At 39.8% G+C, this 24,485-nt stretch overlaps 1 protein-coding gene across 1 annotated transcript in view; it reads right to left on the minus strand.

The window, feature by feature from the left end:
• Positions 1-24,485, minus strand: part of COL4A5 (collagen type IV alpha 5 chain) — an 86,171-nt gene that overhangs the window by 32,325 nt on the left and 29,361 nt on the right. Inside the window, exons 3-22 of the mRNA XM_055727499.1 lie at positions 16,849-16,938; positions 15,532-15,576; positions 14,719-14,763; positions 14,550-14,612; positions 13,645-13,698; positions 12,901-12,927; positions 11,538-11,618; positions 10,430-10,492; positions 9,816-9,851; positions 9,676-9,717; positions 9,478-9,570; positions 7,237-7,290; positions 7,073-7,129; positions 4,860-4,904; positions 4,712-4,765; positions 4,493-4,534; positions 3,901-4,033; positions 2,930-3,103; positions 1,648-1,731; positions 295-387 (exon numbers count right to left, since the gene is read on the minus strand). Coding sequence (XP_055583474.1) covers positions 295-387; positions 1,648-1,731; positions 2,930-3,103; positions 3,901-4,033; positions 4,493-4,534; positions 4,712-4,765; positions 4,860-4,904; positions 7,073-7,129; positions 7,237-7,290; positions 9,478-9,570; positions 9,676-9,717; positions 9,816-9,851; positions 10,430-10,492; positions 11,538-11,618; positions 12,901-12,927; positions 13,645-13,698; positions 14,550-14,612; positions 14,719-14,763; positions 15,532-15,576; positions 16,849-16,938 — 1,375 coding nt within the window. The remainder of the gene's footprint in view (positions 1-294; positions 388-1,647; positions 1,732-2,929; positions 3,104-3,900; positions 4,034-4,492; positions 4,535-4,711; positions 4,766-4,859; positions 4,905-7,072; positions 7,130-7,236; positions 7,291-9,477; positions 9,571-9,675; positions 9,718-9,815; positions 9,852-10,429; positions 10,493-11,537; positions 11,619-12,900; positions 12,928-13,644; positions 13,699-14,549; positions 14,613-14,718; positions 14,764-15,531; positions 15,577-16,848; positions 16,939-24,485) is intronic.

A 24,485-nucleotide genomic window follows, 5' to 3' on the forward strand; every position in this document is an offset into this window, starting at 1 on the left:
CATAAACCTTCAAAACACAGAATGCTTGGACGTCTGTTTTTGATCAGATGTTTTTTTTTTAGAAAGACTAGATTTTCAAAAAATGAGTGATTTTTTTACACATATCCAGCCTGTTTCTTCCTAACACTCCCCAGCTGTGCTAAATATGACATGCACCAAGTATTTACTGGAGCTGGCAACTGCATCTGGATTTGTACACAATAGACAGATATCATTAACATTATACACAGATACTAGGATACAAAAGTGACTGTATGGAATATAATAAGCAGAATAGTGAAGACTTCAGCTTACCTGGACTACCTGGAGGTCCTGGTGGTCCTCTCTCCCCAGGAGGCCCAGTTACACCAGCTCCTATGCAATTGAAGCATGTGTCTCCTTGATCACCTAAAAAGATTTGCATTGAAAAAGTATACTTAAGCATCAGATCTTAGACAACACTAAAAGAATTCAGCACAACAGCAATTGTTTTCTTGCTACTGAACTATAATACCATGTCTAAAATTATTATTTTATGTAATTATATGATTGCTTAAATATTAGAAGGCTTCCCCCATAAAAGCCAAACTGAAGCTTTTTGGTTGCTAGGAGTCAGACAACTAATATCAGATATGATTATAATTTATTTAGGATAATGCAAAATAAATTAAAACAGGAAAAATGCTTTCAATCATGAAAAATAAAACTGTGGACTTTTTCTCCTTAGTAAAAGAGTCTTCTTCTAAAGTAAGTACTTGACCCTTCAATTACAACTCTAAAACACATATATCAAAATCCCAAACTTTAATTAAACTCCAAGAGTGCAAGTCCAAGAGTACTGGGAATGTTTCATTGATTTGACAATAGACTGAACTTATTTCATTAAAAAACAAATAAACAAAAAACAAACCCCAAAACCCCCAAAGAAAGAATGGTTTCAAGAAGTTTAGGAATTTCCTTCACATAAAGACTTTTCTGACATTCATCAATGTACTATTTAAGTACTTTAATTTAGGGTAATTAATTAATCCTTATAATCTCCATGACAAAAAAAAGACTTCTGTTTGAAAGAAGTACCCAATCAAGTGAGATGCCCAAAGTCATCTAGGATGTCCATGGTTGAGCTAGGAAAAGATTCTCACTTACCCATATCAGCATCCTCATTGCAAGGTTGTCTTTTTGGAAACAAGGATACACATTAAAGATGTCTTTCTTTTGCTTATCAAACAAACAAACTCATTGTAGATTGACCAATTCAAATTAGGAATCTTGCATTTCTAATTTCAGTGTTGCTTTCCATTAAAAATGTCAATTTTTTTCATGAAGTGTAAAACTTTTTCACATAGAACTGGTAACTGCTGTTACAAAGCATTTAGTTGCTGTCTACCTGGGAGATACTCATAAACCTGAAATTCCATTTTAATTTCACCATGATCCATGCTAGGCCCTAGCATTGGTTGTACCCTCAGTCACTTTGAGATTCCTGTGCTTTAACACTACATGAGGGACTATCCTACACTCAAACAAAACAGCTTTCTTACTCAGAAACAGAAAATATCTGCACTCACCCTAGGAAGAGTCACTGTTTATCCTTATTTAATACAGGGTTTATACTGTTTAACAAGTTTTACCAAAAAGAGAAAAAACAAGATAGCCATGCCACTGCACCTTTTTGGCCTCGCTCCCCTGTAAAGCCTTGTTGTCCTGGAATTCCTGGAGGACCTGGTGGCCCCTGCTCACATAACCCTTCACCTAAGGAAAATTGAGAGGTTTAATGACCAATTTGTGTTAGACTAACAGCAGCGTTGAATGTATGTACAAAAATGTACTTCCTAGTATTTGTGCAAATATTTTAATATACCCACACAATCACAGACCAGACATTTTGGCAATTCAGAGAGAGGACTGATAATGAAAACCCACCAGTCTAATCCAAACTCAAAATGAAACACTCAGGATATTACACAACAGTAATCAGTTCTCTTTCATAACCTCAACTATCTCCCACTATTTTCCACAGCCTACAGAATTCCATCTCTACACTACATTCTGCTAGTCAGCCTCATATCATAAATGCACGTGTATGAAGTATCATCAGAGTTAGGGGGCTTAAAAAGCCAACGCCAGCTATTGCTCCCTGAATCATGTTAGCTCCTCTCCACTACGGCTTTCCAGTTCTCGTACTCCATCTCCCAATCCCTACTTCCCTTATACCAAAAAGGAGCTAAGAGCCTTCATCCAAAGTGTCCACTCCCAAGCTAATTTTTTGTGGTCTACACACTGGAATATCTATGAAATGAAATTGGAATCTTGTAAAAATTATTCTTTTGACTCTCCTGGTATCACAACTCTTAGAAGGAAACACTCCCTCCAAGCATTGATTAGATCGTATCATGAAAGCTGAATTTAGTCAAGGCAGTGTCAAAGTGGTTACCTCCTGCTTTATGCATAAATTTTAATGTAACTTTCTAATAGGTGGATTAAATAGGATGTAACATAAATTGGAAAAAAACTATTTTTGTGTATCTGGGCCAAATTTGCTTGGCTTTGGAGGACTGTAATTACTGTGTGAGTTAGCACAAAGGTCCCTCATGTCTGACAAGATACCTTCTTGCCCAGTCTAGCTGCATGTCACAGATAAGTCACAGCAGAGCTCATCTGAGGTAGAAAGAGGCAGGATAAAGCCAGACTGCAACTCACACCACTGAATTCCAAAATTCTGTAATTGTCCTTAAGGCTAGAGCTCCCCTACAAATGTCCTGATTTGCAATGGGAGTGACTTGGAGAATGTATATGAATAGCTCATGGACTTCAGCTGCTGATAAACTACATCTTTGGAGGTAGAATTGAAAAAAAAAAAAAGGGGCGGGAGGGAGGGGAAGAAAATAAAAGAATGAATGTCAAAGCTGTTCAGTCTCTTCTACTTGCTGTGTGTGTGGTCATCACTTACCAGGAGGAACAGATGGTGCAGGTGGCCCTGGAGGACCTGGTGGTCCTGGAGGTCCTCGTGGTCCATCAAGTCCTGGTTGCCCCGGAATAGAAACACCAGGTAAACCTGGATCTCCCTTCTGACCTCTCTCACCAGGTAAGCCAGGTGGGCCAGGAGGTCCAACAGTAGTGATCCCTATGATGGGAAGAACTTAGTTCCTTGATAGCTCAAAGGCTTAAATCACTTTCATGCAAGGATGACAATGATATATGATGAACAACATGCTATGGATAAGACTGTGTCTTTCCAGGTAAGTACTCTGTAACATTTCTTCCATGGAATCAAACTACATGTCGATGTGCAGTGTTTGACATATGCACATTTCACATTTTCAGAGATTTTTGTTTGAAAAATTGACCTGAGACTCAACAACTAAGTTCATGCAGGAAAAAAATAAAACAGGACTAATGAAAGGAAGTGCTGATGGAAAAAAGAACATTTACAAGCTGTAACGTTAGAATCCTAATGGTCTTCTCTAAGCATGTATAAGGCAAATACAGGTGTCGCCACCTACTCCCATTGTAGACTCAGATCATCTCCTCCTTTAGTACTGCCAATGTTCAGCAGAGTCTAGGTTTGATGGCCAGGTACCAGACTTCCAATATGTAATACCTTCTCTGTGTAATGCAGTGCATGATGTATGCTATAGGTAAGTGATATGATTACCCCTAAGACCATTAAGCTAGTATCTGTTTGACAGCCTTGATGATTAGCATCCTGTGTTTGCCACAGCGGAGGCAATGAACATTCAGAATTCCTCATATTATCCCCGTAAGCTAAGGACCACCCTTCAAGCTCAAAGGTAGCTCTGAATAATTCTGCCTTTACTTTCTGCTCAGTCCATCTGTCAAAAGGAGCGTGGAGAGACTGTGAACCTAAATATCCATTCAGACATTTGAGCATATAACTTATTCTGATGTTTGCAGTCCTACCTGGAGAACCTGGCAAGCCAGGTGGGCCTGGCCTACCAGAGAATCCACGCTCCCCTTTGGCTCCCGGCAGTCCTGGCAATCCTTTGCTGCCTTTTGGTCCCACTGCTGCATCAATGCCTGGTCTTGAAATGACCTGTAAATTTCATGCTCATGTGAAACAACTTGCCAGCAGTCACTGGAATGGTAAAGAAATGTGAGGGCGGAAAAGTTCAACACACTTTGAACCTTAGACCAATGACAGGATGCTTTTTCCTGCTCCACTGAAATACCACGTAAAATTCCAGTAAAGAGCTCACTCCAATAGGAAGCACTTCAACTGCCAAGCCAACAGCCAGTTATAACAGACTTCAGTGAAGCTGACTAAATTTCTGCTGGTCTGAGGTTATAGTCTAGCATTGTGTTTGTTACCTAGCAAATACTAGAGCATGGAATCTATCTGGAAAGAAGGAAACAATCATTTCTATTAGTGAACATATGAAATCTTTACTGGTTCTGTTATTGTTATACCCAGAGACAGGACTCACAGTCGCCCAAGAACTATGACAAAACAACACTGCCAACCAAATGCAGAAAGAAAAGATCAGCAACTTACAATTCCAGGAGGACCAGGGGGACCGATGTCACCTTTTTCACCCTACAATGAAATTAGGAGCATTTTTTACAGTGCGCATTATTACAAAAGAAAGTTATCACAAATATTTTTCAACACTGTAATAGCATAGGGAATGCAATCACTGCTCAATCAGAACTGAACTCCGTGATGGCAGATCTTTAAGCTACTATAGCAATAATATAAAAAAAATGGGCATACCTTTTCACCCTCTCTTCCTGGAGCACCGTTTATTCCAGGCCCACCAGGTAAACCCTTCAAGAAAAGAGAATCACACTCAGATCTTCTCCATATCTGAAGAAAAGCTTATAAGGAGTCTGCTTAGATTAGAAATGTAGGAGTTACTCACATCCCTACCAGGCTGACCAGGCTCTCCATCTTTGCCAGGCTTTCCCTTCAAAGACATAAACACGCATTGAAATAAAATGCTTCGGTGGTGAAGAATTCTTATGGAAATTATGTTACTTATTTCCCATTTTTCAAGAATGCAGTCCTTGTGACACATGTGTCAAAACCATCAAGTATAGTCAATGGAATTATCTAAACTGAGGTTTTCATTTTGAAAACCAGAGCACAAAAAACCATGACAAGTCTCAAAGAAATGTGCGAATAGAGCACAAAATGATCTCCAGTTAACTACTGCTAATTCATTGTGTTTAATAACTCCTTTTATGCTAACATTAGAGAAATCCTTTATTTGGAAAACAGATCCTAACTCCCTAAACACTAGAACATTATTTTTAATTAGGATATTAGTATAATGTGACTAGTGAAAATTAAATAAAAACATTTTTGTGTTTGAATTTTAACCCTCCTTTAAACCAAATGCAATTCCCTGAAGAATAGTATCAACAAAAATAGAAGTGACTTCTAAAAACCACATATTCTTGCTGAACAGATTTGCCACTGCTGCAATAAAAGTAGTGAGCTCCACTTTATTCCAGACCATTCACTGGGCGAGACAAATAGAACTCTACTGTTAGCATTACAGAAGCGGTATGTATAGGGGTCACCTGCTGCAACATAACTAGAATAGGTCATTAAATTTCACCAGTGTCAAGATCAACTCTCAGTCATTGAGAAGTTGATAGTAAGACCTGACAGACACAGTGTATTAGAGTATAATGTGATTTGTGAATTCTTTATTATTAGTAATGAGTTCTGATTCTCAAAAATGAGGTTTTAAGATTTCCTGTGGATTTGCAGAACTACCTGTTTGATTACATGTACTGACATTTTATGAGTATATCTGAAATGGGTTTGAACGACACAGAATCATATGGGGCCCTAAAAGGCAGCTTTAAAGTAATTTCAGAGCAAAACTGCAGTTTAAGCATGCAGCATGCCCAAATTCAGAGTAATAAAAACAAACAAAAATGTTGGTGAACAACCTTTGGCAAAAGACATCTGCCATATCCCCTCAAGACTTTCATCCTTTCAGATCTTTGCAAATTTATGTGGTTCCCATTTACTTTTGCAGAGAGAAGCAACTCAGAAAATAAAATTCAAAACCACCTCAAAATATAATGAGAATTTTGGCTTTGTAAATCTGCCTCATTTGTTATGTTCCTTAAAGAAGGCAAATCAAAGCCCTCCTGTAAATCTCAGCAACTAAGAAGGATTTCATCTAGAATACCAAACATTTGTTTCCACTGTATTTATTTCCTTCAGAAATTGGAAAACCTATTACCAGCATGTTTCTAAACAGTGTTTATATATTGTCCAATTAACTTGAGCAATACTTGTGTCTTGTTTTCAAAGGGGCCTGTTATGTTGATGACACTATGGGTTCAGCAGATGTGAAAGTGAAAATACAGAATGCTTTGCGCTGGTAGCAACTTGTCTTTTCCTTGCTGGTTCAGCCCATGCTATTTTCATTCTATTTCTTAGCACTTTTATGATTTTCCTCAGCTTTCCTGAGCTGTGAAACCCAAGTATATTTAAATTCCAGGATGGATTTGAGTCTAGACAGGAACAAAGTGACTCATGCTATCCCTAGATGCAGCTATCCTGAACTCGTCCCCTGCCCAGACAGATAAACTGAAGTAGTCTCGTGGGAAGTGACAAATGGACTTTTGTTCTTAATGCAGCGTTCAGAGGTTTGGTTTTGTGACTCACCTCACAAGTAAACTCACTGAGAATGAGTTTACATAGACCAGTTTAAATATATACTAATTTCATGCTGCTTGGCAACCCAGTACATAATAAACCAAATGAAGACCCTCTCAAAAACGAAACAGAAAACTGCTGCTTCAGTCAAGCAGTCCAACAACTTTGAAGAAGGTTTCCACATGTAATCAGGTAACATCATTCAAATTATTTTCTCTAGCCCCCAAAACTAAGATCTACATGTAGATAATTCTACCAGAAAGCACTGAGAGGTCGACACCTAGAAGCACTTTCATGAACCAGATGTGTCATCTACTAGTTTGCCAGGTTATGGAGAAATAAAAGAAGTCTCTTACCCAGAGGCTGATGGCCCCACCCGAATTCAACATTTGCTTAATTCTCAAAGATAACACTGATTGGAAAGATAAGTGTTTGGTTAAGCAGACTACTTACTCTTTTGCCTGGTTCTCCTTGCTCACCTTTTTCACCTTTTACGCCACCGGGAAGACCCTGGACACACAAACGTCATCTTAAACTGAGTCCACAAGCCAGAGTAGAATGAATTTACAGTTCTGATACAGATGCAATAAAAAAAGAACTAAAAGAGGACTACTCACAGGAGGGCCTTGTGGCCCAGGAAGTCCTGGTGGGCCTGGATCACCTGGAATACCCTGTCAAGCATGGGCAAAGAAAAAGATGATTAAAGCCTTCATAACTCCTAGTAGCTCTGCTGATTTTTTTTTAAAAAAAGAATCTTTTTTTCCCCTGTCATTTAGATTTCCAAGTACTATGAATGGTGAAGGATCATATTTATTCTTTCTTTGTGTGGAACTTCAAGCGCATCTATAAACTTTACTAACTGCTCATCCTGTTTATTTAGATTCTCTCCACTAAGACACAACTGCCTCCTGCGTGCACTGCAGCAGCTGGTTTGGTGGCCTGCAGCTGTTATACAATAATAAAAAGAAGGAAGAAAAAAACGGAAAGACACAAAGAACAAATGCCAGATCCTGCTGAAATTACAGGAGCAACAGTCATTAGATTACTGGTAATTGCTGAAGTTGTGAGGCCGTCAGGATCAGTAGAGTGTTTCTCAGACAAGTGTCACAGGATCAGTGTTTTAAAAAGTTAGGGTTTCTATTCTGTCTTGTTACACCTTTATACAAGTTCTTAAGTCTCTTCACCACCAACCTAAAGAAAAGTTACAGGCTATTTAATCCACAAAAGGTTTCTGTGCAGAGTTTCTGTTATTTTTTTGGAGGCCTCCCACTCTTTTACAAGTCCATCTATACACTTGATTTTTCAGTCAGAGCTCATAGGTGGAGGTACACACCAGAACTTTGTGTATATCTCACAAAAAAATATGGGTAATATTGAAATTTTTTACTGATTGTGTACTACCAAGCATAACCTTTGTTGAAATGAAAACAAATTTTTAAACTTTGAAATTATTATTAATGTTGGTCAAAGGCAACACACATAGACTATGTTTGTAAGTCTTAGTGTTTTAAAAGGAATGTCGTTAGAATACTTTTATGTTGTACATTTATATAACTTAATGCCAGTACAATTAGTCCTTCAGAGATCCCTGATGACAGGGGAAAATTACTCTGACCCTAATAAAGTCAGATGATTTTTTCCTTCAACAATGGTGTGGTCAAAATGTCACCTTGTGTTTTCTTAGAACTATAAAGACCCCCGCTGCTCTTTACCTTCTGTCCTACTATCCAGTAAAACAGAGGCAAAACCAGAGACTGAGATTTCTAGGGTGACTGCACATTGCAAATGTACACCAGTGGATCGCTCTAGGTAATGCCTATTCTAAAAGGAAGCGTAACAAAGGGTTTTGATCAAGATGAAGAGCAGCATTGTCCTACACCTGCCAAAATAAAATACTGCTGCATACCAAAGCTTTCTTCTCTGGCACATTTCCCAAGATGACAAGGTGGAAAGTAAGAAATGGATCCAAATATGAACGGAAGAAACAGTTTAAAGTTTAAAGCTCAGTTAACACAGTGACAACTGCAAAATAACCAGATATAAATCCCATCACTCACCACTCTTGCCTCAAAGCATCTGCCTCAACTCTTCTATTATTCAGGGTGATATTTGAGAATACCACAGAAACTTCAAAGAAAACATGAAATCCAGGCACCCGTGATCCTGCTGGTGCTGTTCAGCCTATCTATGACTGGCACCCAGAATCAAATGGCACAGTGAAATGTTCTCCAGTGAAGAAAGGAAAAAATGTAATAAAAGCGGCAATTCTCTTAATGACCTTTTGCCATTTATGGGTGGGGAAGGATCCATGCAAATCAAACCAAAAGTTTGAGCTTACTGTCACAATATGGCTTGATATTTACTTTTGAGAGGCCAGAAACAGGGAAAGCACTTTATTCAGACCACAAGGAAGAAAGATCTTGGGGCATCACTAAAGACCAGAAGAAAAAAAAAAAAAAGTAAAAAGAAAAAAAAATTGAGTTAAAATTTTTGAAAGGCTTCCTCACAATGGATGGCATAGATGGTTAATTAATGGGAATCTGAATCCCCAGACAGCTTTGAAAATCACAGCCTGGGTGTTCCATGGAACGAGAATATTTTAACTGCTTTTACTGTTGCTATGCAATCCTTTAAGAGATTTTCATAAGAATAGTCATTTTACTAAGGGAAGTAACTGAGCTAATGTGACTGGCATGCCTTCTATTAAAGAAAAAGTACTCAGGCCCAAAATATTCAGTTCTTTGAGAAAAATAATAGAACTTCTGCAGTAAGCAGGATGCAAGTATACATAAGCTAAACCAATAGAGGTTACAGCTTGATCACATGCTCATTGCAGATGGATATAGTTTCCCACTCACCTGATCTCCTTTCTGAAACTCAATGTCATTTGGTCTCTTCTGTTCTCCAATTTGTCCTGGTGGCCCTGGAGGTCCCTGAAGACCTTGTTCACCCTAAGGTGCAAGAAGACGGCAGTTTTCTACAGGCAATACAAACCCAAATGGCATGCATAAATATTTTGAAAATAAGCAAAAATATCATCATGATCACCTACTCACTTTTTCACCTTTGGGTCCTTGGAAATTCAAACCCATATTACCCTGCAAAAAGTATAACTCATCAGCCCTTAGAAGTCACAAATGAACAGAAAGAAAAACAAAACAGTCCATCACCACCATCAATGAGGGAAAGAAAATACCTTAGGTCCTGGCAGCCCTGGTGGACCAGGAGGTCCCTATTAAAAGAGGAAACAAAAAATAGAAGTCACTTCCAAGCACTTTGCATGCCCCTTTTTGTGTGTATGTGGAGAAACAAACCATCAAAACCCAATGTCGCTACATTAACAATGATTTCAGTGACTCCTCTGCATTATACCCATGTTGACAAGGCACCTTGCTTTCCTGCGAGAACTCTTCCTCATGCTATTCAACCTCACAAATATGTGAGAAACTCGTTCTTCCTTTAAGTGGAGAGTCACATAAAATTAAATAGGCATTAAACCTTGAAGGAAGAATGATCCTGGTCTAAATAAGCTGTTTTGTCCCTCAGGTTTCACACAAACAAGGAGCCCGCACCACAATTCAGCCTGATTTAAAGGAGAAGAGGCCTGGGAACAGGCTGTTTCAAACATATCGCATTCAAAGGTGTACAGTAGCAGCTCCAGGGTGAACTGGATGCACGGTTCCTGTTGTCTTCATACCAAGTCTTGACTACCAAGATTTCTGCACTTTATTGACCTGCCTTTGAGCATGTGAAACAAAGAAGTAACCGCCCCATTTAACACTTTATGGGTAACAGGTTAAAGAAACTTACTGTCAAACCTGGGGGCCCTGGAGGGCCAATTGGACCTGGTATTCCCATGGCGCCAGGTGGGCCCTGTTGAGAAAATTGAGGAGGCTATGAGAAAAGCACCTTTTTATCAAAAAGACCAAACCAGTGAGGTAAAAAAGGTAAAAAAACCTCAACAGCCGGCACTCCATACATGTCCAATCAAAGAAGCTGACCACTAACCTACCAATCTGTCCTTGTGGAAAGGCCTAAAGAAGTGTACATCATGTTAGGAGTGTTCTGCTCTCAACATCAATACATGTCTTTGGCTTGGATAAGGGAATGCTTTTTTGTTTCTTTTGAACTACTTTTGCTCTTTCTTTCTCTTCATGCACTGAGAGAGAACAACAAAACACTTTGTATTTGTGATTCCTCCCAGCCAGAAACAGACAATAGGGAAGCACAGATCAGAGGAACAGAAATGCTAACAGGCTCAGTCTGGTCAGAATAGCCTGGGGCTTGCCTCTCTGTACCAGGAAATGGGAGTCTGGCTGCTGTCCAGTCCAGGCCGATAGACTCATTTTCTGCTCCCCTTGTTCTTCCACTAAAGCAATGAATGGCTCAGTGGGGAAGCACAGGGCCTGGAGTCACTAGCTGTTTTCACAGAAGACTGCTGGGAGAACAGAAACACTGTTCAGGAGGTACAACATGAAGAGAACAGCTGAGACGTAACCCTCTCTTCTCACCACCCAAAATAGTGGCTACAGGCCAGAAAGGCAGATGTTTCTGGCTTTACCTCAGGGTGAAGAAGGGAAAGGAACTCCAGAACTGATACAGAGAATGTCTAGGAAGGGGTAAAAATGCAGAGGGAACAGAGAAGCAAGTCAGTAACTGTGAGTACTGCTGTCTGCTGGATACCACTTTCCTGACCAGGGACCCTTCTGGCCTCTGTGCATCACTCTATTAAAAGCAACACGGAGGCACTTACTTTCCCTCGGGCCATGAACTAGAGGTATATTAAATGTGAGCCCTGCTTCTCCACATAAACGTATGGATCCCCTAGCACCAAATGTTCCAATTGTCCTGTAATGCAAATGCTTTTCATCTTATCTTTTTGGCAGAACACAGCCTAATAGTACTTTACTCAACTTACAGGTATCCCTGGAAGACCTGGAAATCCGGGGTCGCCCTTCTGTCCTGGCAGGAAGGATGTAATTATTTCACCTGCTTCACCCTGGAAGAAGAAGAGTTAACTTTAATTAATAGTACATTTTACAATTCTTTACCACCATTCTGACTCCAAAGGATGCATAAAGGCTCTTAAGACTCTGAGAGACTAAGAGTTACGCTACACCCTAGCAGTACTCTTTAATATAAGTAGTACAAGATTCTCCAAGAACAGCTCTTTTTAGGAGAGATGAGGATTCTTTAAATGGCTAAAGTGCCAACTATTAAAAGCTCTTTTTTTTTGTATGTACAAATGTATCAGCATTGATTTAAATTCCAAAAGATTAAGGGATTGAAATACAAATAAAGAAAGAGACATTCTAGCTCCATGGGAAAGCTGTGGATAGGACACAACAGAAAAAAGGCTCACTCAGCTTTTTGCAATGTCCAACCTCATGAGATTAATGCTGAGTATACTGTTATAAAAGTCATGCTTCATGTTCTACACTGAAGCACAGTTTCTTATTAATTTCAGGGAATATCTTTCTTTTAAAAGTGTATGTTCTGATCAGCTTACCTTTTATTATCTTTAAAACAATTTGGAAGAAAAGTCACTGAGAAAAACAATTCAGCTTAATAGTCACAATTTGCCAGCACCAGTGTTATGCTGTCCTTGAGTTTATTGAAATAATTCTGTGGGTCAAGTTTCCTTTCAAATAGATTTGAATCAAACCTGATGTTTTGGCCCATGCTCAAATAGGTCAAGCATACAAAAAAACCCCCCACCCCTTAAAAAATAGGAGAGGTCCTTAAGGTCCAAAGTCAAACTATGAGACTACTTACATTAGAAGAAAAAGCCATCTATGTACTATCTACATCTATGTACTTTCTACACAGTAGAAAGCATGTTTTCAAAAGGAATGTAAGCTGTTGCACTATTCTCTTCACTGGATGTTGTAAGTTATTATTGCATAGTGTCTAGTAGTGTTCTTGAGCACGGACCGGTAGACTACTGGTGCATTTGGGTTTTCATAGGCATTTTCCTAACTCGATGCCTCACAATACAAACAGACACTGTCTCTCACACTTGCAAGGAAACCAGCTTCAGAAAACAATCTACTACTTCTGGAACTACTGACTAAAAACTGAGTAAAGCTACTGCAGAATTTCCAGTTAGTTGCACTGGAGTGGCCTAGAAACACTAAGCTTTCTGCAGAACGTCACTCCAGATTCCAGTGGAGTCCATGGTCTTGCATAAAAGCAAGTAGGTTATTTATGTCAGATCGCACTGATCACAATGCACACCTGTGCCTGGTTAATACTGTGATGTGTGAGTACAGAACACTTACCTTCATACCTGGCAGACCAGGGGGTCCCTTTGTTTAAAAGAAACAAAAAATAAAAAAAGATCAATAGAAATAAATCTTTGGTATGTCACTTGCAAACCGGTAATCAGATCTACACCATGAGGCAAGCATTAAAGACAGAAATCTAAAAAAAGATATGAAATAGAAGAAAATAAATTTTTATCATCTTCAGAATCAAGTGGAAAAATGACAGTACTTTCACACTGAATGCTGAGCATTAAAGGGACTACATTTCCATTTCCTAGCAATTTGTTTCTTTATTGTCTCCTGTTATCTGTACTGTCTACTGCATTTCCTTCTGTTTGTACTTTGGTTCTGACAGTCACTCTGCTGTACAACCTTGTGTTTTCCAATGAAAACATCCTACACTGTCTTTTTTTGCCCCACTAATCACCAGTAAGAATCTTTAGATGTACAGGATGACAGTATCAAGATCGTTCTTCTCTGACACATATACATGTATTTGTATTTTTCTGCAGGTGGCAAAGCATCTCAGCATATGAGAATTCAAAGGGCTTTTTATTAGCTTTACCACAGCATGCAGCAGAAAACCTCACTTTTATTGGATATCTAGAATTCTGATTAACCATAAAAAAAATAGATTCTTATTTATTAAAAGTACATAAGAACTGCAAAAAGAGGCTGATATTTATCTGATCTTTCACAGACCTAAGTATAAGTCTTTCAATGGATTACAGGGAGCTGATCAGGAAATCTTTTACTTACAGGAGGCCCTTGTAAACCAGGAAAACCTGGACTGCCTGGGAATCCACGCTCTCCCTTAGGGATGAAGAAAATAATTAATCAAAACATAACACAACCAGATAAACAAATTTTGACTGAAAAGTCCAATTTCATTGTTAGCTTATGACTTCAGAGAAGCAAATTGTATTGCAACAAGCTATAGGATAAAGTAAACCAAACAAATATAAACAAACATTAAATATATAAACAATAAATATAAAAAGCCTATATATAGTTTGTTAAATCACACAAATGATTGAAACAGAGCTTTCCATATTTAGATATTTCCACATACTTCCAGGCAAAGTACTATACTACAGAGATGGAAAACAGATATAATGCTATAAAAGATCAATTTCTCTTATGGAACGATCATAATGTGAAGCTAAGTAACACGTTAGAATAAAAGTGACTCCTTTCAAGAAGGATACTGAATCAGTATCTTCAATGCAATATTATTAAAAATTGATAATTAAAAAGTCCCACTGTTAGGTAATGAGTTTTCTTTGGCAGCATGAGTCTACTACAAAAATGACATACAGCGTATGATCCAACTATCCGACACTCCTCTCACTTGTTAGCTATAAAATTAAGGATTAGAACAAAGAATTTAACTACACTGGTTGCAGTGTATATAAGTTGGTTGTATATATATATGTTGTGGCTCGGTGCTGCCAATTTCTGGCAAAATTTGGGCTTTACACACCAGACCATGACCCCTTCTCTCAGATGCATGTGTAAATCTGCATTGTCTTAGAATTACCTGCACAACTCAGTAATGACAAGTACTGCTGCACATAAGAAACTAAACCTATTGGCTACAGGCAGGAGAACAAGAACTCCATTGTATTGTGGATGCATCATTAAGAATTTTAAAGAGATTCAACCTTTGTTCCATTGCATCCTGGGATACCCTGAGGTCCTGGTGGCCCATCTTGCCCTGGTAATCCCTTTAAAGTGAAAAAAAGGAAAGGAGAATTAGCTTGCAGGATGTTCTTCTGGGCCTGAAAGACAAAAGGGAATAGATTCATATCTATACAGTTCATTCCTACTCACAGGAAGCCCTGGTGTTCCTGGAAATCCTGGAAGCCCTGGTGGTCCCTAGAAGGAAATTAACCACATATGTTTTAAACAGTATGGTATGAATGGAAGTGCAAAAGGATTTACCAAGATTTTATTAAATGTAAATGCAACCTATTTGTGCATATGTGAGTAAAGAAAAACAGAAACATCTGAATCACCAGTAAAAAAAGAATGCCATGCTGGACAGCCATCAAGGTTCTTACCCTTTTATCAGCGAAATATCCACAAAAACATAGAGAAGACAATGCAGAACAACTAAAGTAATACTATGAAGATATAGTCAGAAAACAAATGAACACTCATGGTATGGAAAATGGATGTGTCTCAATGAAGTCAGAGATACATCAATTGTCACCAGCTGAGGGGTCTGACAAGAAGAAAAAGCAAAGGCACAAAACCTAAAGGATTTCAAGACAAATCGGCTTCTCCCATACCGACCCTATGTATACAGTGTCTACTTCAGAATAAACTGAAGCAAAGTTATTGCCACATGTTTAGGTTCGGTATAGTAAAACAGATCAAACAAATATTGGGGCCACTTTCCCTAATGAGTTATAGTAATGGTAAGAATGTAAATCAAGCAATACAGAATTTTGTATTACTTATGTAACCTTATATTACTCGTAAAATGTAATACAATCTTTTCTAGCTGGTAGATAAATTATTCTTCAGATTTAAGCTGATTTTTTCATCCCATAAATCACCACTTCTGTGAGGACACACTCCATGCTTGGCAGTCTTTACCCATAATTCCAATATATCCCCCAAAACTGCATCAACACTTACTCTGATTCCTTTGGGTCCAATAGGCCCTGGAAGTCCATCATCACCCTAAAAGAAACCAACAAACAAACAAAACACACTCAAGTTTTGCAGTCTGCCTTTCTATCAAATGAAACTGTACGCATAATACAATTTCTTCTATGCGTTTGTAGTAAGTGGACTAAAAGCTTTATTAGTTGTAATTTCCCGAGTAAAAGTGTTCAAAGTTATTTTATTTTGGGCTTTGGACTTTGAATTGAAAAGTATTTGTTACAGCTGACAAACCATGACTCAAAGGAAATGTTTTTTTAAAAAGCTATTTAAGATTGCTTACACGCAGGTACCGGGCATGTGCTGTCATCCAATATCCCACAGTGACCTCTTGTGGGCAACACGAGACATACAACACTAAACGTGATGGACACCGTACCAGGATTATTTTGTATTATGGATAACGCAGAACTTCTTATAAAAATCTTGAGAAGAAAAGGCATTTATGAAATAAAAATATAACCAGCGTTTCTAGTCCAAGACCCTCCTGTGGTTTCACTCTCATTATATCCAATTTATCTTTTCTTTTAGTGTCGCCTTTTGTTTTTTTTTCTTACCACCTACCTACTTTTCCCTTTGCTTCTTTTTGTTGTGCTTCTGTTAGTTTATACTGTGAGCATTTGCAAAAGAAATGGTAGATGCCGGATAATCTTGTGTATACTAAACATAAATGCATTTAGAGGAAGGTTTTTCAACATTTTAATGCTATATTACATCATCTGAGCATAGTGATGTAATTCAGTAGCAAATAAAAATAAATCAAAACCCTCCAAGGAAAGCAAGGAGCATTCCTCAGTTGTCTGTGCATGGGTTCAGCGAGGCCTTCATTTGCATTGCCTCACCCAAAACCAAGCCAGGAATGCCACCAGGTGCAAACAACAGTTTACCCCTGTGGTGGGACCCCTCCGGGCAGCTGACAGCCCAGCACCACTCTTACCAGTAAACTAAGCAATGGAGCGCATTATCACAAGGACTAATAAAACTACATTACAGCACCTTGCCAAACCTGTTCTTTAACCTTAATCTGCAGTACCTAGTGAGAGGATACAAGTGCACATGTAGTGTTTGCAAGCACGTGTGTAGGTGAAGAACAGGAAACTTTGAGCAATCTTTTTCCTCTGGTTGACTATTCAAACCAATCCAACAGAAAACCTGTCATATCCCAACATCTGAAGATTTTGACTATGAAATCAATGATAATCTGGAGTTCTGGAATGATTTAGCATCTGCACTATCAGCAAGCAAACACTACCTAGAATTTTCATCCAATTCAAGTGAATTGGGACTTACCTTTGAGCCTCTTGGACCAGGAGGTCCCTCTGGTCCTGGAAAGCCAGGCAAACCTGGCTGTCCTTCCAAGCCTGGGAATCCCCTTTCACCCTACAAAAAGAGAAAACATCATAGCGGAGGTGTAACATGACAAAAGCACAAGTTATGATTGAAAAATTCATAAAACACATTATCTTTCCAGTTTTCTGTAGGAAGTCAGACAAAGAAGCAAACACTACAATTAAACATCTCACCTGCTCAGCTACAGAAATTCCTGAAAATACACATACATTGCCTTTAACCGCTTCACTTAAACAGGTTTCATAGGAAGTTTATCCAGTATTTAAGCCACCTACTTACCAAAATAATTCAAACATCTGTTTCTCCTGTGCTGCTTAAATACACAGAACTCTTTCCCCCTTCCTACAAAAACATAGCTTTATTGATTATTAAGTCTCTCCCAAAAATTCACCTCTGCTGCGATACCTATAAAAACTCTGTGCAGGGTATAGCCAGCTGCTATACGGTGACTGTTGTTTGGTCTTCACAGTTGCAAGATCATGGAGCAGATCCTCCTGGAAACTATGCTAGGGCATGTGGAAAATAAGGTGGTGACTGGTGACAGCCAACATGGCTTCACTAAGGGCAAATTATGCCTGACAAATTTGGTGGCCTTCTACAACAGGGTTACAGCAGTGGCGGATAAGGGAAGAGCAGCTGATGTCATGTGCCTGGACTTGTGCAAAGCATCTGACATTGTCCCGCATGACACCCTTGTCTCTAAACCGGAGAGACATGGATTTGACAGATGGACAACTTGGTGGATAAGGAATTGGCTGGGTGGTCACACTCCAAAGAGTTGTGGTCAACAGCTCAATGTCCAAGTGGAGACCAGTGACAAGTGGTGTTCCTCAGGGGTCAGAATCAGGACTGGCAATGTTCAACATCTTTGTTGGCAACACGGACAGTGGGACTGAGTGCACCCTCAGCAAGTTTGCTGCGACCCCAAGCTGTGTGGGGTGGTCGACATGCTGGAGGGCAGGGGTGCCACCCAGAGGGACTGTGACAGGCTTGAGAGGTGGACCCCTGCAAACCTCATGAAGTTCAACAAGGCCAAGTGCAAGGTCCTGCACATGGGTTGAGGTACAGGCTGGGTGGAGAACGGATGGAGAGCAGCCCTGAGGAGAAGGACTTGGGAGCATTGGTGGATTAAAAATCAACTATGAGCCATCAACATGTGCTCACAGAGCAGAAAGCCAACTGTATCATGGGCTGCACCAAAAGAAGTGTGACCAGCAGGTCAAGGCAGGTGATTCTCCCCCTCTGCTTCGTGCTGTCCTAACATCCCCCTGCAGCGCTGCGTGCAGTTCTGGGCCCCAGCACACGAAGGACACGGACCTGTCGGAGGGAGGCCGGAGGGGCCATGAAGATGCTCAGAGGCTGGAGCAGCTCTGCTGTGCAGACAGGCTGGGAGAGTTGGGGTGGTTCAGCCTGGAGAGGAGAAGGCTCCAGGGAGACCCTGCACAGCCTGCCAGTGCCTGACGGGGGCTGCAGGAAAGCTGGAGGGAGCTTTCACAAGGGCATGTAGTGATAGGACAAGGGGCAACAGCTTTAAATTGAAAGAGGGGAGATTTAGATGAGCTATTAGGAAGAAATCCTTCACTGTGGGGGTGGTGAGACACCGGCCCAGGCTGCCCAGAGCAGCTGTGGGTGCCCCATCCCTGGCAGTGCCCAAGGCCAGGCTGGACGGGGCTCTGGGCAACCTGGTCTGGTGGAAGGTGTCCCTGCCTGTGGCACGGGCTGGAGCCAGATGGTCTTTAAGGCCCCTCCCAACCCAAACCAGTCTGTGATAATATAAAAACAACTAAGAGACTGGCCATGCACTAAAGGCTAAACACTTTAGAAATACTGAACATAAACAGGGTTCCAGCCCAAGGTGCTTTCAATCAAAATCAAGTGAGACAGTCACAAGACAGCAAAAAATAATGTTTCTTACTCTTTTTATCTGTCACCTCCTGCTAAAACCATAAACTCTCAAGCAACAACCACATTTTGCTAAATATTTGTGCAATGATTAGCCATGAAAGCCAATCAGTAACGTAACAAATACCATATACCATCATATACTGCCCCCTAACTTGTCAGTGTAAGTTGAGAATGTCACTTACCTAGTTTCAGAATATGCATAGCTGCATACTCATAAAATATTTTATTCATTGCATGTCATAGATTCACAAAAATCAGTAAATATCAAGGTTTCAATTGGTACAGAAAAGTTAAGAAATACCAGAATTAATACACGTTTTTGTGCATATATACATTATTGTACACTTTTCAACTGCATAAACAGGTATTTCCTACAGCTCTGTTACATCAACCAGTATAGGTAACTGCTTACGAAACAGGCAGTTATTCAGCATTATTCCTTATTACTCTACAGATAGGTTGGGTTCGGTTGGTAGGTCTGCTTCCTACCTGCAAAAAACTGCCTGATCATTTACCCCAATTATTTTTTCATGACAGCTACAGGAACTGCCAAAGAAATGCTCCATCCTAACGAGCATCTTAATCACTGGGTTAGAGTTGTGCAGGCTTTTGCACATTCTCTTTAAACCAATCCATCCTAAATTTTTATTTTCTTGCACTGCTTCAGCAAGAATGGGAGTAGTAGTTCCCACATCTATTATCTGGCAGCCTACCAGCTATGGCACTCTCTAGGATCTTGGGAGGTCCTGCCTAGCTTTCCTCAGCCAGATGAAAGAACCAAACCAGCAATCTCCCATCTTCAAGAAGAAAGTAGCAGAGAACTGAAGACAGAGGATTGCAAGCAGACAGAAGCATTTAACTGCAGCCTTGAGCACAAGGTGCAAAAGGCAATATTAAGGCTTGCTCATCTCCCCTTTATTTTCCATAAGCAGCTATACGCTAAGCATGACAGCAGTGTTAAGTCTCATTCTTAAATCCTAATTTTTTCACTGTACTGCTTAGGTAGGTGCTCTGCATTCCACTGTGGGAATCAGGAACTTAGAAGTTGTATTCAAACATTTAAAAGATGCTGAGATCTCACAAAAAAAAAAAATCAGAGAAAGTAAACAGGATTTCTTTTCCTGTCTTCTTTTCTAGTACTTGCTAAACTGCTTCCTTGGAAATACAAGAGGAAAACCTTTTGGATGAGATATTAAAGGCTGTGTGCAAGCAAGAGCTGCAGCCTTCCAGAGGAAACAACTATGCTGAACTTAGTCCTACCTACACAGTAAGACTCAGAAGGATTCCTTGGATAGGAATGGGCAGCTCATGAACTGGTCTGCTAAAGCTGGTTTTCTATTCATGGAAGTGTAAACATACTCCTTTTTTACCATAGGTCTCATATTGCTCCCTTATACAGGATAGACATCCTTTCTCCCGGTAGAAATGCTGAATTGCATCATAAATCAAGGCTTAAGTCTGACAGTCAGGGTCCAGACTGACTTTTTGCACACAAAGCGCCAGGCTGCACTTTCGCAGCTATACAGCTGGTGTGCTACCCCCTCTGAAAAACAAGACTGTGGAGGAGTGTTACTATCTCAGGCCAGGATATGAAAGGGTTAGTGTGTCCCTGCAGGAGAGAGAATGAGGAATTTGGGAGTGCCAGATAAGGAAAACATTAGACAGAGCCAGACTTTGGAGCAAGCTCTGGCAAGAACTGTGTTTGCACACTAAGGAAACACACCTGCGTACAAGAGGCACGTCAGAGGTGTCAGGTGCTAGCTAGGCTGCACAATGCCTACTAATCTCAACTTGGTCACACTTCACATTTTTGTTAGAGAAAGTAACATCTGCAAATGGTTACTAGAACAGACTTCTTGCAGAGGTTTGGCCTTGTTTAAGGCTGAAAAACTGTTCTCTAAAATGCAACTACTCCGAGGTCTCCGGTCTAAGTAGTCACAGAACTGGGAAGCCATGGCATTTAAAATAAAAGAGGAACATATGAAGCCAAAGAGTTAAGCAAGAGAAATACAGGAGGCAACAGATGATGCTAGTAAGCTGCATTATTGAAACTATGAAATGAGTATTTTGCAAGCCCACTTTGAAAGTGAGCAGCAACAATGAGAGCCTTGCATGAGGAAACTGTTCCCAGGGCAACTCCTGTGGAGTTTACCAGCAAATTACCCCCAAGGGTGAACAGATGATTTGAAGGACTATGCTTGGGGACAGCTGAGGGATTGCACCAGATGCTTCCCAAGGGAACTGTACCAAACTCATTACAGAGGAAATAGCTGCACTATAATCACTATTTTTGATCAAAAAATTGGTTGGAGAAAGAAATGTGGGGGAGAAACCAAGCTGATCCAGCTCTCTGGAATAAAGATGATGTTGGGAGGATTTTTTTTTTAATTGTCTTCTACATGAATAGCATATAGAAGGATTCTGTGAGAGCCGTTTTCAGATATTGCTTCTGCCTCCAGACTTTTCCTATTGCACACCTTATATATACTGTACTCTTCTCATGAAGATTCAAGATGCTACAAATTTGCCAGGAAAAACTGCCTGCTGCCTTGCAAGAACATACTGAAACTGGAGAGACATTGGAAAAGTATTTCCCAAAAAGTCAACACCAAAAAAAAAGGACATTATATCATTGGGGATGTGATGAGACTGAAGTCCCTGGGTAGCGTGCAATGTATCTTCTTATAGATGCAAGAACTAACAGTCACTAGCCAGTTTTGCTTGCACAGAAAGAACTGAGGAAGTTTGGATTCTTTTTGTTTCAGACTAGAAGATAAAGAGAAACATAAATAGGAAAGGTTTAGGTCAACTCAGATCTCATCTTTCAGTCCTAAAAGTACAGGATTCTTTCCATAGCAGAATAAAGATGCATCAGCTATAACCATCAGTTCCTTGGGGAATGAGTGAGGAGTCAGATTCTGTTCTCATTTAGTGATAATTCCAGAGTAGCTGGCAAAGCAACTGCCCTCAAACAGCCTCAAAGATGTGGCAAAACTGTCAGCGTATAAGCTTGAACATGACTGCTGCTAAGGGGATAGGAAGAGGAAAAAAAAAAATAGTTGGGAAACACCCTAAAATTATGCTTTAAGCTGCAGAAAGGTATAACCAATTAAACAGGGATACAGAAAAATTTGACATAGTTCCAAGTACTCTAATAACAGGTCACAAGTAATTAAGAAATTGGAGATAGATGCAGTTCCAAAGCATGCACAAGTAATTTACATTTCTAGAATTTCTTCCTGAAACCTAAATATTTATAAATAGATATTACAGGGAGAAAACCCAGAATATTTACAGAGATGTGGTATACCTGTGGAAAAAAGATGACTTAAAAAAAAGGAGCAAAAAAATATTCAGGAAAGCAGTAGCTGGACAGCCCACTTCAATGCCTAAATACATGTAAGAGGCTGGCTGTAACATTTGGCAAGAGGCACGTAATTGCTTCCCACCCTTGCTATGAGACAGTCAACATCAGAAAGAGTCTAAAGACAGTTAACTACGGGTGGCTACTTAAAACCAGACTCACATACTAATGTCTGTAGTAACATTAAGATTTACAGTACAGAAGTGATACAACAGCCATATTCCTCTCTCCCTTTCTAAATGACAGGGTGAAAATAAGAGCTGCCTCAGATTCTAATACTTGTCAACATAAACTCTTCTTCAACTCAAAGAACACAAACTTAACAGAATTAGAACTATAGTATCTAATTAAGACTTCACTCAAAACAAACACACCAACCAGCCACAAATAGTAGTGTTAAAGATATAGTTTAATAAAATAAAGAAATCCCCTCTGACATGACCTGTCTTCTTCAAAATACATCAGATTTCTTCAGAATATCATCTGTGACTTTTGTAAGATGAAACAGTCGAGGTTAATTGTCAGCGGTCACTTGCTGGGGTGGCAAAACTTTCATAGGGGCCATGTTAACGCAGTTCAGGTCAACATTTATGAAGCACAGACACCAATAATAATTCTTGATGAAGTGATTAAAACCTGAGAATTTAACTATTCCTTAGCAATTTGCATACAACAGTGCAAAGAAAAGCTGAGCTTGGGTCACATCTGTACTCAATTTTACCATGATAAAGGCAGAAGAAAACAGGAATCTTGGGGACATATACTGGTATTTTTCTTCTGAGACTCAGAGCTCCAGGAATAGACATCTAAAGAGTCCAAGAATAAGATAAATCTTCCTTTGTAAGTGGTATGGATTTCTTGTACCTGGATACAAAGTCAAAGTATCTGAAATGTCTTCAGAGTTCAGATACAAGCTGCTCTTGCCAGAGCCCCAGGTACCAGGTTTGTATGAGATCATATATTAGGAAATGGCGACTCTGCTGAGTCTTTGGAGTTGCACTCATATTGTGATCAACAAACCCAGTAAACTCAACACCCTCTGAAGTTCTTTAAAAGGCCACGGGCTAACTGTATGTAATAACTAAAGAACAGCTTCTTGATCAATTTAACTGAATTTGAATGGGTAGAACCCAATAGTCCTTCTCATCAAAAACAGCATCATGTATTTGCAGTTATTTTGAGGGGGAACTGTGCCTTAGGTGCTGTGAAAAACATGGTTCCTCCCACCTTAAGCCATGTGTTTCTATCACAGCTACACAAATAGTTGTGCTGCAACATAACTTGCACGAAGGAACTGATCGGGCTGAAAACTAACCCAGTTCACAAAGAAACCTGTGTTCAGTGAGATCAGTTCACTGACAGCTCTGAACATGGCCACACAAGCCCCAGAGGAAAAACCAGAATACCTAGCTAAGGGAAGGTATGAAAGCCTATTTCAGCAGCAGCACGCACTACCACTTCAAAGCAAACCCACAGCAGTCTTGGGGTACGTGCCCTCTTCGTGACTAAGATGCATGCAGCTTGCTTGGTATAGCCCTCGGCTCTCTGTCTTTATCAGCTGGAGCAGCTGAGATTCAGTACCACCCCTCTCCTCCCCTGTCTCTGTAAAGCTGATCTTATCAGCATCTTTGGATCCTGTTTTCAGTGGGGGTAAAACCAACCCAATAATCTGCAAGTCTTACTGGTTTGTCTTAGAAACTGGCACATACGCAGTGCCTATTGTGTTTATTTCTTTAGCTAGCTTTCACCCATGAACTAGCTTTTAAGCATTAAAGCAGGTTAATCTCAAAAGTGCCCAGCAATATTTATTTAAAACCCAATCATCATCCAGTTAACTGAAAAGCAATTATACACTTCTCTTCCAGTTGGAAAGTGAGAACAATTCCTATAAGCACCTGTATGTAGCAGCTTAATCATTTACTTCAGTTTTAATACTCTTGCCAGGTCCAGTTCACTACTGAGCAGCTTACTGTGAGTAATAGCACACTGGCTCCCAGCTGCAATCAATTTTTACTGACTTCTCTCCAGTAAATTCCTCTCTTTACGATATCATTTTAGACATGTTTGAATTTTACACTACCCATTTTATATTTGAGTAAGGTGGGCCTGAGCAGAGGAAGAAAATTTCAGTGCACTGATTTTGATCAGCTGTTGTACTATGGGCTTCCGAAAAAAAAAAAAAAAAAGAAAGCTTACTCTGCTTTGATTCTCCAACAGATAACATGCTACTGATGCTACAAGGGCTCATGGCATAGTTAAACAAGAATCACTTGCAGCATGGAAGCAGTTAAGTAAGAGCTGTGGCTCC

Source organism: Falco cherrug, chromosome 15 (genome assembly GCF_023634085.1).
Source record: "Falco cherrug isolate bFalChe1 chromosome 15, bFalChe1.pri, whole genome shotgun sequence".
Classification (NCBI taxonomy): domain Eukaryota; kingdom Metazoa; phylum Chordata; class Aves; order Falconiformes; family Falconidae; genus Falco; species Falco cherrug.